The 16,113-nt window shown below is 45.7% G+C and overlaps 1 protein-coding gene across 8 annotated transcripts in view; it reads left to right on the forward strand.

The window, feature by feature from the left end:
* The window catches only part of TRIO (trio Rho guanine nucleotide exchange factor), a 376,190-nt gene that overhangs the window by 236,418 nt on the left and 123,659 nt on the right, over positions 1-16,113 (forward strand). For 7 of the 8 annotated variants that reach the window (XM_057540126.1, XM_057540127.1, XM_057540124.1 and 4 more), the window contains exons 14-19: positions 3,995-4,190; positions 5,967-6,133; positions 7,662-7,781; positions 9,486-9,677; positions 10,018-10,167; positions 13,706-13,820. In XM_057540126.1, coding sequence (XP_057396109.1) covers positions 3,995-4,190; positions 5,967-6,133; positions 7,662-7,781; positions 9,486-9,677; positions 10,018-10,167; positions 13,706-13,820 — 940 coding nt within the window. The remainder of the gene's footprint in view (positions 1-3,994; positions 4,191-5,966; positions 6,134-7,661; positions 7,782-9,485; positions 9,678-10,017; positions 10,168-13,705; positions 13,821-16,113) is intronic. The other variant, XM_057540125.1, reaches the window with a different exon arrangement.

The following is a 16,113-nucleotide window of genomic DNA, read 5'->3' on the forward strand; positions in this document are numbered from 1 at the left end:
TCGTCGGGGGGTAGCCAGGGTCGGGGCGCATCGTCGGGGGGTAGCCAGGGTCGGGGCGCATCGTCGGGGGGTAGCCAGGGTCAGGGCGCATCGTCGGGGGGTAACCAGGGTCAGGGCGCATCGTCGGGGGGTAGCCAGGGTCGGGGCGCATCATCGGGGGGTAGCCAGGGTCGGGGCGCATCGTCGGGGGGTAGCCAGGGTCGGGGCGCATCGTCGGGGGGTAGCCAGGGTCGGGACGCATCGTCGGGGGGTAGCCAGGGTCAGGGCGCATCGTCGGGGGGTAGCCAGGGTCGGGGCGCATCGTCGGGGGGTAGCCAGGGTCGGGGCGCATCGTCGGGGGGTAGCCAGGGTCGGGGCGCATCGTCGGGGGGTAGCCAGGGTCGGGGCGCATCGTCGGGGGGTAGCCAGGGTCGGGACGCATCGTCGGGGGGTAGCCAGGGTCGGGACGCATCGTCGGGGGGTAGCCAGGGTCAGGGCGCATCGTCGGGGGGTAGCCAGGGTCGGGGCGCATCGTCGGGGGGTAGCCAGGGTCGGGACGCATCGTCGGGGGGTAGCCAGGGTCAGGGCGCATCGTCGGGGGGTAGCCAGGGTCGGGGCGCATCGTCGGGGGGTAGCCAGGGTCGGGGCGCATCGTCGGGGGGTAGCCAGGGTCGGGGCGCATCGTCGGGGGGTAGCCAGGGTCGGGGCGCATCGTCGGGGGGTAGCCAGGGTCGGGGCGCATCGTCGGGGGGTAGCCAGGGTCGGGGCGCATCGTCGGGGGGTAGCCAGGGTCAGGGCGCATCATTGGGGGGTAGCCAGGGTCAGGGTGCAGCGCTGCACGAACAGAAGAGCCAGCGTGGTTGCCTTCCTCTCTGGCCTCCGCTTCATGGGAATTGCTCCTGGTGACTTAGCTGCTTACTGAATAGTTTCGATCAAGGAACACAGAGCAATCAGAAGCATTACTGGAAGTTTTCCTTCCAGGACATTTTGATATTTGAAAAAAAATATTGGTTTTACTTGTATTAATGTTATCGCAAAGGGAAGAATTTTTGTTGTTGTTGTATTTCTACTTTCATAAAACTACTGTTTTAAAACATAGATCAGGAACCAAAAACATACATTTTCCCCACATGATAGCCGCAGAGTTCCACATGGCCTCAGCAAAGCCCCCGCCCTCGGCCAGGGAGAAGCGCTTTCCCAAGCTGGGAACGTAACCCTGCAGTTCGGTCACAGACCAGCTAAAATATAGTTTAAAAGCTTTTAAATGTCACAGCCTGAGAGCCTCTGTTCTCTGGAGTAATCCTGAAAATGTGAAAAACCTGAGCAGTTTAGGCTCTGCAGGGATTTCCTCTCCTGTCTGGGAAGATGCCCCCTCTGACTGCCCATAGGAGGCGTGGAGTTATCTTTGTGGTAGAAATTCATCTGTTACCTGGTCAGTTAGAAAAATCCCCCGTATCACTTGTATTTCAATTGAAATAGCACTTCCATCTCTCAGAAGTGGAGCAGGGTTTCCTATGGCTTAGAATATTGCTATTTCAGTCTCCAAATATTCCATATAAAATCTGCTCTGTTGGTCTAAAAAGAACAACAAAAGCCTTACAGCATCTTGTGACAGTTTAGTTATGGAGAACAGTCATAACTATCTGTGCATTTAGAAAGAAAAACAGACTTTCTAAAAATTCGGGGCTACATTTAAAAAAATTGTGTCAAAGTTATTTCTTTAAAGAATCCCTGTTCAAAAAAACCTTCCACTTTCTGGAGCTTTGTTTGTGCCACAGATTTCTTTTCTTGGCTTGTGTGGTTATTAACAATGCTGAACGCAGAGGGCAGGATTTTTCCTGATGATCCTGGATCCTGACCATCGCCAGCGTTTCTTTGTGCTCAGTGAGTGTTTTTGAATCCTGCTGCTTTTAGCACATTGACCTTTGTTTATTGTCCATTTCTTGAGTGTTTTTTGAGCCTAATGTTGTCTCCATGAGGCACTGTCGCTGAGTCTGTAACTCACCACCACACCTCTCTTCTCCCTCAGTGTCAGAAAACAAACAAACATTAAGAAAGAAAATTCCCGGACTTCCCTGGTGGCGCAGTGGTTAAGAATCCGCCTGCCAATGCAGGGGACACGGGTTCGAGCCCTGGACCGGGAAGATCCCACATGCCGCGGAGCAACTAAGCCCGTGCACCACAACTACTGAGCCTGCACTCTAGAGCCCGCGAGCCACAACTACTGAGCCTGCGTGCCACAACTACTGAAGCCTGTGAGCCTAGAGCCCGTGCTCTGCAACAAGAGAAGCCCGCGCACCGCAACAAAAAGTAGCCCCCGCTCACCACAACTAGAGAAAGCCCATGCACAGCAACAAAAGACCCAACGCAGCCAAAAATAAATAAATAAAATTAATTAACTAATTTTAAAAAATTCCCCTTAGAATAGAAATAAAGATTAAAGTTATGGTAGTTTTCTTCCTTTTAAAAAATATTTTTCTCGTAGCCTCTTGGTTTGTGTCTAATTTGGTGTTGTTTAAAATGATCACTTTATAAATTGATATAATTTAATATAATGTGCACATATATTATGGAGACCAAGTAATAAAAGGAAGAAATCAGGAAGATTTGGGCAATAGGAATTTAGAGAAGCCTTAAGATGTTTATTACTTCCCATCTCCCAGCTGGATTCTGTGTAAACTCTCTCACATTCTCAAATTCTCAAACTAATTTCCTTACAGCTCCTGTGGACGAAGTAAATGAGGGTCCATGGGAAATGCTATTTCCTTGAGGTGTAGAGTATAATCTTTCACAAGAAGTTTTTCTCCCCTTTCTGGATTTCATAATTTTTGGTCTTAATTTTTAAAAAGTATACCGTGAAAGTTTTCAAACTACACAGAAGTAGCGAGAACAGTACAACGACCTTCCAGATGCCTGTCCTGTAAATTCAACATGAGTTTCCCCCTCTTACGTCAAATGTCCTCTTGCTATTGCTGTGCTGTAGTATTTCAGAGGAAAACTTTGCCAGCTGATCATGTTTCAGTCCTAAAGGCTTTGTAAATACCTCTAAAACATAGGCCATTTTCTTGCATAACCACATCCTAAGCACCTCGCCGTTAAGAGTGATGCTTTGTTGTCTGCTAATACCCAGCCTCTGTTCAGATTTCTGCAAGTGCTGCAGAGAAGAGGCACGTGGGGTCTGCTCCTGCGTTTGGTGGTTAGTCTTTTCATCTAGAATCCTCCCCCCATCCACCCTTCTCTTTTCCCCGTGTTGTGACTTGTTGAAATAACGTTCAGTTGTCAAAGGAACCAGGTCCCACATTTTGCATTTTCTCGCTTGATCTCTGGTAGGCTGTTTAACTGCTTTTCTTTCCTCGGCATTTCCTGTAACCTTAGAAGGCAGATGGGAAGACCCAGTTAGGTTCAGGTTCATTTTGGGACCGGAAGCTGCGCAGGTGGCTCAGCGTGGTTCCTCCTGTCAGGAGGCGTGTGCTGTCTCGTCCCGCATCTTCGGGGATTCTGCGGGCGGCCTTCGGGGCAGGAGGTGCAGCCTGGGCCCGGTCAGCCTCGCTCGTGATAGTTCACTGGGCGCTGATGACCTTTACCTGAACAGGTGGTGTACTAGGATTTTCTTTTTGGTTACAAAGAAGTTTTCTAATTTTATTATTTCTACATTTAATAGCTAGATTTAACCGTAAAGAGGAACTTTCCTTCATCGCTGTGTGCTTAAATAATTAATTTTCTCCTTTAAGAACCAATTTTGAGGCTAAAGGTTGGTTCCCTTTAATCAAAACCGAAGAGCTTTTCATTGAATTTTTGGCTTTTTAGCTCTTCTTTTTTTAACATCATTAGGAATTAATGGACTTTTGTATATTCAGTGTATCTTATTCAAGGTCTCATGGTCCCAGTCACCTGGCTCTCGTGTCCTTTTGACACAGTCGCCGTAACTCTTCCTTCCCTACCTGGCACAGTGAGATGTCACAGCAGAGACTTATTTTTTAAGCCTTGGTCCTAAGCAGATGCTCTCCTCTGTCAGATCATCTCAGACCTTGAGTCCTGGAACGACGAGCTTTCTCAGCAAATGAATGACTTTGACACGGAGGACCTCACAATAGCAGAGCAGCGCCTGCAGCACCACGCGGACAAGGCTCTGACCATGAATAACCTGACCTTCGACGTCATCCACCAGGGGCAGGACCTCCTGCAGTATGTCAACGAAGTGCAGGCCTCCGGTGAGCAGCGCGTCCTGCCCTGGGGCGGGTTTCGTGTCCCCGCAGGAACGCGTCCGGTTCCTTTCAGGGTGACGGCTGCGCAGGTCACTTACCCCTGTGATTGAGGTGTTAAAAATACCTGCTCTCTGAAAGGAAACGTTTTGCTTTTTTTCACCCACATAATATGATCACGTTTAACATTGGATAGTGTACTTACCCTTCATATTCCTGCATGTTATTTCAAGTGGCACGAACTTTAGTTTTACAAATTATATATTGTTGGATCTCCATGAATGAAATGTAAACCCCAAGAAAATATTTTCATGTCCTTTATTTTTTTCTTAGTTTATATTTTACCAGCAGATGTCACTCTAGGCTCAAAAACATAGAGGGAACTGTAGTGTTAGAAACTTAGCAACAACCTGTGTCCTACGTTACTCATCTTACACAAGTCAAATTAAATGCTTCCTCAAGAGTGAACGGGTATACAGTGGATAACAACGGAAACAAACCGAAGTTTGTGCATTTAAAAAGGGCTCACTTTCACCAGATATCAGTGTAGGAGCAGAAGTAGATTGATAGGAAATGGGTTTGCTTTGATTAGCTGTACGTTACATTTGGCTTTGGACCACATCGAATTTATCCTCTGAGACATGCTTGGAGGCAGGCATAAACCTCCTCTGCTGCCTCTGCCCTGCTCAGACTTGGCCTTCACGGTAATGGCTTGGCCCGGTGCCAGGCAGGTAGTTCACAAATGCAGCATGTACGTCATGGTCCCTTAAGAACAGGTTGAGTTACGGTGTTCTCAGGGTATATGCCCAGTAGTGGGATTGCTGGGTCGTATGGTAATTCTGTTTTTAGTTTTTTAAGGAACCTCCATACTGTTCTCCATAGTGACTGTATCAATTTACATTCCCACAAGCAGTGCAAGAGGGTTCCCTTTTCTCCACACCTTCTCCGGCATTTATTGTTTGTAGATGTTTTGATGATGGCCATTCTGACCTGCGCAAGGTGACACCTCATTGTAGTTTTGATTTACATTTCTCTAATGATTAGTGATGTTGAGCATCCTTCCATGTGTTTGTTGGCAATCTGTATATCTTCTTTGGAGAAAACCATAATTCAAAAAGAGACATGTACCACAATGTTCATTGCAGCACTATTTACAATAGCCAAGACATGGAAGCAACCTAAGTGTCCATGAATGGATAAAGAAGATGTGGCACATATATACAATGGAATATTACTCAGCCATAAAAAGAAATGAAACTGAGTTATTTGTAGTGAGGTGGATGGACCTAGAGTCTGTCATACAGAGTGAAGTAAGTCAGAAAGAGAAAAACAAATACCGTGTGCTAACACATGTATGTGGAATCTTAAAAAGAAAAATGGTTCTGTTGAACCTAGGGGCAGGACAGGAATAAAGATGCAGATGTAGAGAATGGGCTTGATACGGATGGTGGGATGAAGCTGGGACGAAGTGAGAGAGTAGCATAGACATATACACACTACCAAATGTAAAATAGGTAGCTAGTGGGAAGCAGCCTCATAGCACAGGGAGATCAGCTCGGTGCTTTGTGACCACCTAGAGGGGTGGGATAGGGAGGGTGGGAGGGAGGCTCCAGAGAGAGGGGATATGGGGATATATGTATGTATGCATATGGCTGATTCACGTTGTTATACAGCAGAAACTAACACACCATTGTAAAGCAATTATACTCCAATAAAGATATAAAAAAAAAAAAAGATCAGGTTGAAGTGCTATTTGAATTCCGGGCCTCCCTCCAATGTCCGCAGGCGTGGAGCTGCTTTGCGACAGAGATGTAGACATGGCTACCCGGGTCCAGGACTTGCTGGAGTTTCTCCACGAGAAGCAGCAGGAGCTGGATTTAGCAGCCGAGCAGCATCGGAAGCACCTGGAGCAGTGTGTGCAGCTCCGCCACCTGCAGGCCGAAGTGAAGCAGGTAAACAGACGGCCGGAGAGAAGGGGGCCCAGCTGACACGCAAGCGCTCGATGAGTGCTCTCCCGGTAACTCGCACGTGTGAGCCTTGGGGCAGATTGTCCCTGATCAGAACACAGCTGTCCTGGTGTAGAATACAACACACCCCCTGACACACCACAGCTAGTGTGTAAAATTGAGCCAGTGCCTGGGCGGCTCTGTGTTTACTCTGTAGTGGAAAAGCCTTCGTCACCCAGCAGCTGGTCGCTTGAGAGTCACCTCCACTTAGCTTGTTTTGTTATTGGTCGTCTCTCGCCTGAAACCCTGAGCACATTCCTTCCCGGGCTGAATAACAATATGATTTATTTATTTTTCCCAAATAGACTGTTATCAGTCTGGCCGGGATCACAGGCTGTGTATGGCTGGGGTCTTCTTGTGTTATCAGGATACGATACTGCCATCTCCCAGATAGCATGGCAAAATAAAAATGGGACATTTGGAAGAGATTGCTTTTGGTTCGGTGCCAATGGGATTCCATGCATATGTATATTTAGCATGTCCGTGACATTTTATCACGTGAGCAGGGAAACCATGGAAGTATGGCTTTCTGGGATTCTTGCAGATGTGTAGAAAAGCATCTGTTTGTTTGATTGGAGGGGACTTAATGGTTGCCAAATGGCTGTTGTAGCCCCAGCTATCACCTCCACATTCCAGGTATCAGGAAGGGGAAAGCATATCAAGAAAGAGGCAGCACCTGGATCAGAAAAGAAATGTGTTCCCCAAATGGCCCAGAAGCCCCTGCTTTGATCTCAGTGGCTAGAATTGTGTCACATCTGCAACCAAGCTGTCATAGGAGCTGAGAACTGGCTTTATTTTAAGCTTTTTCCCAAGTTGGGATTTTCTTAGTAAAGGACATGAGGAAAATAGGTACTGGTTAGGTAACCAGCAGTTTCTGCCACACATGATTACCCAGAATGACCTTCCACATCCCTGTGGCTTCCATGGTCAGAACTGACTTCTCATTCTGTGATGCTGAGAATCTGGTGGTGTGGCCCTGAGCGTTAGCGGACAGCTAAATTCACCCTTGGGTTAGTGTGCTGTCTTAACACTGACTCTAAAGTGGAAAATACGTTAGTGAAATAAAACAGTTCCCTTATCAAGCAGTTTGCTAGTTCTGCATGTTCACGAGGCCTAAAAGGAGTGAGAGGTACATATTTTTGAATATCAGGGAATTCTTTGCAGTTGTAGGTTTTCTAGTGTGTGAGCCTCAGTCTGCTTTGACCTGTGGACTCATGACCAATCCGCCGGACCCTCCACCTTTTCCAGCTCCCACTTGAAACTAAACATGACGGAATTAATTTTAAAATGCAGCACTTAGGATCAGGCAGCATGGAAGGGTAGCAGGCTGTCGCCCGTAGGATCACGAGGAAATCACTGCTTCGTAGCTAAGTGAGCAGCTCGACCGCTGTGCACGCGGCCTGCGTCACTGCTGGCCCGCGGCCTGGGTGCCCCGGAGGGGCTGCTGCATGGAGTTCCCTGTGTCGCGTTTCAGGTGCTGGGCTGGATCCGCAACGGAGAGTCAATGCTGAACGCCGGCCTCATCACGGCCAGCTCGCTGCAGGAGGCGGAGCAGCTGCAGAGAGAGCACGAGCAGTTCCAGCACGCCATCGAGGTGGGGACGCCCGGCCGTCCGTTCAGTCCCCTCACGCGGCACCGACCTTGGGAGCCCAAGGGGGTTCGGTGGAGCCCAAAACAGCTGCGCTTACGAACCTGCAGTTCGTTACGAGAGGGGGAAGCGGTCTGGCAACTGCAGTGATGTGAGGCTGTCCACGACCACCAGGGCGACCTCGCCGCAAGGGTCCCAGAGGCCAGGGGTGACTCTGTCCCCTTGCTGTGAGGGCCCTGGCAGGATGCACCTCACCTGTCAGGAACATCTCGGCACCAGGGAGCCCGAGCTGGGGTCTCGGCTGAGGTTTTTCACATTTTGCTGATCTTATAGGCACAGTTGCTGCTGTGTAACCGGTCTTGAAAAATCAGGGCATTCGGGGTGGCTCTTCAGGACCGGGTGCCAATCGCCAGTTCCCTGTTCCCCATAAACAGTGCTGTGCACAGAGCTCCTGTGACCCTGGGGAAAAGCAGCGTCCCTCGCCAGAGGGTTGTGTGCCTTGACGGGGTCAGCGCTGTGCCGGGACTTGAGCAAAATGGCTCGGCCAGTCACTCTCACAGCATATGGATTAATTCATTTTAGAGTATTTTTGGAGGGGGGGGGTAGTTAATGATTGTGATGGGTGGTCTCAAGGCGCAGTCAAGGGAAAAAGAGCATTTGATTATAGGAAACTTGTTTCCTGCTCTAGTTATATACATATTCTCAGCCAGAGATGAAAAGCGAAGAAATTAACCATTAATTTCTTCCCTAGATTAATTTACTCTCAACTATTCAGCGCCAGTGGACAGACACACTTCTCCCTGAAGCCCAGACTCTGGGTGAATCTTGTGAAAATCGTACCCTGTGCCCAGTGCCTTCTAGTAATTAAATCACGGATGTGCTCCACCGTCCGGGTAACGGACAGGATTGCGCTGGGTACAGTGTTTTATGGGGCCATTAGTACCACTTCAGGTGGAACGCAAAATTTTGCCATCGTTTAAAAAAAAGAGAAAACCCTGTGTCCACAGAGACCCATGTGCTTCCCCCTGACGGCTGCCCTGCCGGGCCCTCTGGTTTCCCCGAGGAGCCTGACCCCAGCCCCTCACAGAAGCTTCTAGTGAGGATACGAGAGCAGGGGTTGTTACCGGATTTGCCAGTTTGTCTTCATAGGTTCATTGTCTGGCATGGACCTCCAGAGAACACAGTTGGTTCAGTTTTAGCTTTTAACTGTGTTTCTCTCTTTCTCTTTTTTTAAATCAGTAGTTTTTGAAAACCTTTTACTCGAGTCCAGAGTTTAAGGTAGAAGTGACGTAAAGAGCATTCGCTTAGGCCGCCTTTTTCTCCACTTGTTCATTCGCCCCTGGCTGCTAGTGTAAGGAGAATCAATAGGAGTAATAAACTTGGAACATTTCAACAGCGTTCTTAGCATATTGGCTGCTAAGGGTTTTTCCTGCTATTTCTCAAAAGCTGGAAACTCCACAACCAAGACCCATTCTGCAAAGTCCTAAGGCATGTCATCCTTCCCTGGGTAAATATAAATAGTTGTTGAGAGGCATAAGAACTTTTTTGTTTTTAACTAACCTGTCAGCTGTGTTTTTCGAAGCGTCCTGATGCGTATTAAGTGAAGTCGTTTCCGTAAGAGCAAGCAGACAGGAGGGCTGCGGCCTTCCCGCTCCTTCCCGGCGAGTGCGCGGCAGCCCCGCTGAAGAGCTCTCCGCTCTCTCCCCCCAGAAGACCCACCAGAGCGCGCTGCAGGTGCAGCAGAAGGCGGAGGTCATGCTGCAGGCCAACCACTACGACGTGGACATGATCCGCGACTGCGCCGAGAAGGTGGCCTCGCACTGGCAGCAGCTGATGCTCAGGATGGAGGACCGGCTGAAGCTGGTGAACGCGTCCGTGGCCTTCTACAAGACCTCGGAGCAGGTGGGCCGCCGCCGGGGCCGCTGCCGCGCCTGCGCGGTCGGTCCTGGGCCAGTCGAGCAGAGACAGGCGGCGTGATAGAATTAAGATGATTCCGGCTTCCCTTACGTATCAAAGCATGACAGGTTGGAAAGGATCTGAGGAGACGTCCCTTTTCCCCTCATTTAAATGTACAGCCTGACACAGGGCAGAGAGAGGCAGGAAATTCACCTTTCATTTTGCCCTTGTTCCGAAAGGCCTGCGTGGCCGCGCGTCAGGGGATGGTCTCGGTCCTCGGGCCAGCACCTGTCATGCCATCGGTGCCAAGCGGCCCCTCTGAGCCCGGGATTCTCTCCTGCCGCAGGTCTGCAGCGTCCTCGAGAGCCTGGAGCAGGAGTACAAGAGAGAAGAGGACTGGTGTGGAGGGGCCGACAAGCTGGGCCCCAATTCCGAGACGGACCACGTCACCCCAATGATCAGCAAGCACCTTGAGCAGAAGGAAGCGTTCCTGAAGGTACGGAGCCGGCCTTCCAGTTCTGGTGCCTCAGTGGCGGGGTTCGCAGCCCCCCGAGGGTCCACCTGAGCCGGTGGGGCGTCCGGACCGTCAGTCCCACAGCTGCGGCCACTCCTCCATCCCCTCCTGCCTCACAGCGCCCCTGCCCTGGAGAGAGATTGGGGTGACCCTTTCTCAGCCATAAGTCAGCTGATCGGAGAAGATCTTAAAATCTTTTTTCAGTTGTGATTTGTACTCTCCTTCTAGTTTTCACAGAGAAAGAGCTAGATAGAAACCTGTGTGCATAAAGAATGGGTAGAAGTCACAATACCAAGTGATTCTGAACAGACACACGCAGAGAGATTGATTTGGGGGAACAAAAATGCTTAGAGCTTAAAATAATCTTCCTTTGGAAATTCAGCCTTTTTAGGAATAAAGACTGTCTCAGAACATGTGTGAGCCCAGTGTAGAGTGGACACAAAGCAGGAACACCCCTTGTGGTTCACAGGACCAGTTACTAATACTGTACTTATTCAGGAAATGTTTCCTGCAAGAGAAATTTAATCCCATTCAAGGCCTGGCTGGAAGTTTTAACTCTGAGAAACTTTAAATGAGGCACTTATCAAGCCTTCTTTGTCATTTGTATATATAGTCATAGCTGAGTTACTGGTGTGCTTTGCAACAATTAAATTTTAAAAAGTGGTCAGAATGTTTAGATACATTGACTTCTTTGAATGTTTCCACGTTGCATTCTTTCACTTGTGAAAAAGATCTCAGGTTCTGCTGGTGGCCACTCAGACCTATGAAAAATAGTTGTGGTGTTTACTTTCCATGTTGCTTGGTTTAGTTTTCCTCATCTCCAGCATCCTGACCTCTCTGACACCATTTCCTGTCACTTTTAATCATTTCTGTTTCTGTTTCATTTCTGAAGGTGATCCTCTGAGCTGACAAGAGTTATTGTTTAGTCTGGGAGAACAAATTGTAACTCTTTGAAAATTCTTACCTGGTAACTTACTATGAGCTTCCACCACAGAGATTTTCTTTTTAAGCAAATCAAGGTGGGAAAACAGTTGGAGCTTCCCAGGGTCATTAGTTGTAACTATTCCAAACAGGACTTGAAAGCCCCACCCCTGCGTGTCGCTGCTGTTAAAGTTTATGAAAAGTCCACCACTACTGGGATGTTTTGAGGTGGAATCGTTACAATTGCCTCTTTCTCTGGAATCCATTTCGTATAAAACAAAATTACATACTACTTAGTTAATATAATTAAGAAAGATATTTAGGTAAAATTACAAAACAAAAATAATCACAGACCTGGTCAGATTCTTTCATTCAGCTAGGATTATGTCTTTGGTGTGTTGGATATCTTTAAACTTCTTATCATGGAAGTTTAAAAATGCGTATGGAAATTAAGAGAATGGATAATGAACCCCCATGTACTTCTCACCCAGCTTCAATAATTACCAACATATGGGCATATGCCCACCTTTACTGGATTATTTTAAATTCTAGATATTACACCATTTTATTTATAAATACCTCTGTGTGTATCTAAGCATTAAATTCTACCTTTCTAAAACCATTCTACAACCACAATACCATTATTGAACCTGAAAAATTAACAGTAACTCTTATATAAAATCCAGTGGTGTTCACATGTCTCTGATTGTCCCATAAATGTGTTTTTATACGTGGTCTTAATCAAAATCCAAACAAGACCATGCATTGATTTGATTGGTATGTCTCTTAAGTCTCTTTTAGTCTAAATCCCACCCTCCCTTTTATTAGCATTTGTTAGTTGAAGAAATAAGTTATTCATACTGTGGAATTTCCCTCATTCTGGATTTTGTAATTGCATCCCGTGGAGTCATTTAGCACCATCCCGGATTCTCTACATTTCTGTTAGTTGGGTTGAGGGCCTTGATCCGGTTCAGGTTTAAGTGAGTGTGTGGGGTACACTTAGGGTACCTGATGGGTGGTGTTGCGTACTTCCAATGGCATTGCTCCAGGACACACACAGGTCTGCTTCTCCTGCTGTCTCTGTGATATGAGGGCTTTTCAGTGCTTCAGACGTCATTAAGTCCATGTCATCCATTGTGTACTTCCCCATCAGCCTTTCACCCACTGGGTTTAGTAGCCAGTGGTGATATTGTTTCATTAGGAGTTGCAAAATGGTGGTATTCTATCATACTTTCTGCCTTTATTAGCTGCAGTTATTCCCTCCTCAGCTATTTGGTTATGTTAAAATAGAGTTTGTCAAAAAAAAGGGGGGGGGGAGGTAAATGCTTGATTCCTTCCCTTTGTTTATGATTTTCAGAATAATGATCTGTTGCCCTAGCAACCTCTGCATATGATTAATTTGTTCTTTTAGTATCATCATGGATTTTAACGTTTGGTGTGTTTCAATCAGTTACAGTCATTTATCTTTTTATATTCAACTTGTCCCACTAGTGGGAGCCCCTTCAAGTCAGGTTGGCTCAGATGTCCTTTTGATGTAACTCTAGCAATCTTTACGGCTTCCTTGCTGTTTGGTATGACAACTTATTTCAGTCTTATCAGTAGAGACTCATGATGTATTTTTCTCTTAATTTAAAAGAAAAAAAAAAAGGTATTGCAGCTCCAACTACTGAAAAGGCCTAGGAACGATGACCAGCATCCCTGATATATGATAGCAAGCATCCCTAGTGCCCACATTGTGGGCTTTCAGTGCCATTTACCACAAGAAGGAGATGGAGCTCCTTGAAAAAAAGATTGATTCCAGATCTGGGCTAGGAAATGTGCAAGATATTTCCAATTCTATTATAATTAAGGGATTTTTTTCCTGAACCATTTTGATTTTATATTTATATCTCTTTTCTCTTAAATAAAACTCTTTTTTAAATACATTAATGAAATTACTTACTTGGTTTACAAACACGGAATTTCAGTTTTCTGTTACCACAATAACACCATATAACAAACCACCCCACAATTCAATGGCTTAAACCAAGGGTTAGCAAGCTAAGCCCTGAGGGCTAAATCTGGCCATTCCCATTCACTTAAGTATCTTTCGAGTCTGCTTTCATTTACAATGGGCAGGTTGAGTAGTTGCAACAGAGAGATGGAGACCACATGACTCAGAGAGCTGAAAATATTTACTGTCTGCCCTTTATAGACATCCCGGTTCAGCATGGCCGCCAGGTCCTCTGACTGAGGGTTTCTCCCAAGACTGTGATCAAGTTGTTGGTCAGGGATGTGGTCACCTCAAGGCTCGACTGGGGAAGGGCTTTACTTCCTCTCGGGCTGCAGGCCATGGGTCACCCTCAGTCCCTGCCCACCTGGACCTCACCATGGGGCAGCTCTCAACATAGCAGCTGGGTTCAGCAGAGCAAGGGCTCCAAGACAGAGATTTTTTTTAAAGTTGAAATAGGATTTAGCCTATGTATTCTCCAGACACAGATTGGCCAGATGAACGCTTTAGATTAAGACCTATGTTAGAGCCACGTGACGTCATCCATATACACTGAAGATACATGTCTGTATGAGTCCCATGAACACATTGCTCTGCATTATTTCTTAGGCTTGCACGCTTGCTAGGAGGAATGCAGATGTCTTCCTGAAATACCTGCACAGGAACAGCGTGAACATGCCTGGAATGGTGACACATATCAAAGCCCCTGAACAGCAAGTGAAAAGTGAGTACACCTAGGAGTCAGCTGACTGATGAGCTTGACAAGACATGTTCTAAAATCTTGGTCCAGGGCTTCATTTTGAATGTCCTTTTCATATCATTAAAGTTCTCCTAACTTATCTTAATAATAAAATATTAAACAAATATATAGGTTGATAATTTATTGAATAAAGTTGAAGAATATAAACAGGGAGAAAATGCAGCATGTTCAGGATATTTATTGGCATCGACTGTTTTGTTAAAAGTAAGTGAAAATATAAGTCGGGGAAAAAAATGAAAGCCAGAATTATCTACAGGCAAAATACTTTTAAAAGTTTAAATCACAAAAATTATATACCCATTTCATTGCTATAATGTATCAGTTTTACCTACTTAAAGCCTTATTAATAAAAGCAAATTGCCAAAGAATGTTATATAGATAGAGGGGTATCATTTGAGTTTAAAAATGTACAAAACCGTACACACACACACACATATATATAAATGCATAGAAAAAGACCTGGGAACAATTATACTAAACTGTAAGTAGGGTTGTTATGGGTGGAAGTTAAGGGTACTGATGATTTTTATGCTGTAGAATTCTGATTGAATATTTTGCAGTAAAAATGCATCCAGGTGATACATCATTTTAAACTTAATCATAATTTTTTTAAAAAGTTTAATTGAAATGACATGGAAGTGGGTCCTCAGAAAATGATGAGAGTTGTTTAAAACAGTCTCGATATTCAGGCCCTATTCTATCAGCTTTAATTCTCACCTGAGCTTCAGTCCTGCCCCAGGCAGAGGCTACGGAAGTAAGAGACTAGAGAAGACTTACGCTCATTTTCGTTTCATTTAAGTGGTAGCTTATTTTTTGGCAGGCTTCAAATTTCAGTGCTAATTTGCTTCACTAAACTAGTTCACTTTTCAGTCGAGCAAAGATAATGTAACAGGACCAACCAGTGAGCTGGCGGGTACATGCAGCTCGCAGGCTCCTGTTTCTCACGAAGTACTCAGCCTATGAGGAACTCGGTAGATATTTGTGGAGAGGTTATTATTTTTAAAGTTTTCCAATAAAGTTATATTCCAGGTACCACTTATTTGATTTGCAATTTCAGTCAGGGAATCTTTTTCTGAAGTTTTTTTTATCTGTTTACTTTGTAAACTTCTAGAGTAAAACAGACTCGCTGTAAAGAATGTTTAAAGTGTACAAATGTATATAAATTATCTAAATTCCTTTGCCAGTGGTAACCACTGTGAAGACCTTTTTGTGCATCCTTCTATGCACATAAATGGAAATATGCAGAGAGATACAAACATGTGTAGCTTCAACTCACCCATTTGGCTTTTTAATTTTTTTATTGAAGTGGGACTATATTCCCCTGCAATCTTCTTCTTACGCTTAGTAATAATCTTATTCTATATCAGAATTTGGAGATCTGCTCTTTTACTTTTAACATCCAGTATGGTGACTTTGTAATTGATTTAATCTGACCCCTAATCGATGGGCTCATACGTTGCTGCCAGTTTTTCCGAACAGCACCTCCGTGTGCATGCATCTGGGTACAAATTGTGTTGAGAGCTTGTGTCAGCACCGTATCTGAAAGACAAATTCCTGGTTCAAGGGTGCGCACCACTCGGTGTCATTACGTGTCACCAAATGACCTCTGCAGGGGTTGTGCTCCATTTTCCTCCCTCAGTAATACAGACACACAGGTTTCCTCTGTCCCTTCTAGCCCTGGGCAGTGCAGTCCTTGCCAGGAAATGGTGTAAACTGATCTCATTGTTTGAGTGAGACGAAACGTTTCTGTATTTTTAGTGGCCATATTTCATTTCATATAATCATGACCTCCATGTTTATATGCTTTGCTCACTTTGCTAACAGATTATTCATATTTTCCTGTTGACTATTAAGTAAGTTAGATCCATCTTCTATGTTCGCAGTAGTTTTTCCTAGCTTTTTATTTGTGTAATATTTTTATGGCGGTTATTATTTGGTTATGAGATTTTTAATTCTCGTGTAATCAGGTTGCTGTTTTAACTTTTCCTTCATGCTTCTCAACTTCATTTCCTTCCCTCTCCTAAGGGTTTATGTTTTTGGTTTTGTTTTTAAAGCCCGTCATTTTCTTCTAGTACTCCACTGTTTCATCTGACATCTTTTGATGTATACTAAATTCCTTCTGCAGGAAAGTTCTCATGGTCTTGCACAAAACATCTAATACTGGTGTTTTTCCAGCCATTGTCAGATTGCCCCAGCAGGGGACTCAGTAGCTATCCCACCGACCCAGCCGACCTGAGGGATTAGAGGCCAGCTCGAG

The sequence above is a fragment of the Balaenoptera acutorostrata genome, chromosome 2, assembly GCF_949987535.1.
Source record: "Balaenoptera acutorostrata chromosome 2, mBalAcu1.1, whole genome shotgun sequence".
Lineage (NCBI taxonomy): Eukaryota > Metazoa > Chordata > Mammalia > Artiodactyla > Balaenopteridae > Balaenoptera > Balaenoptera acutorostrata.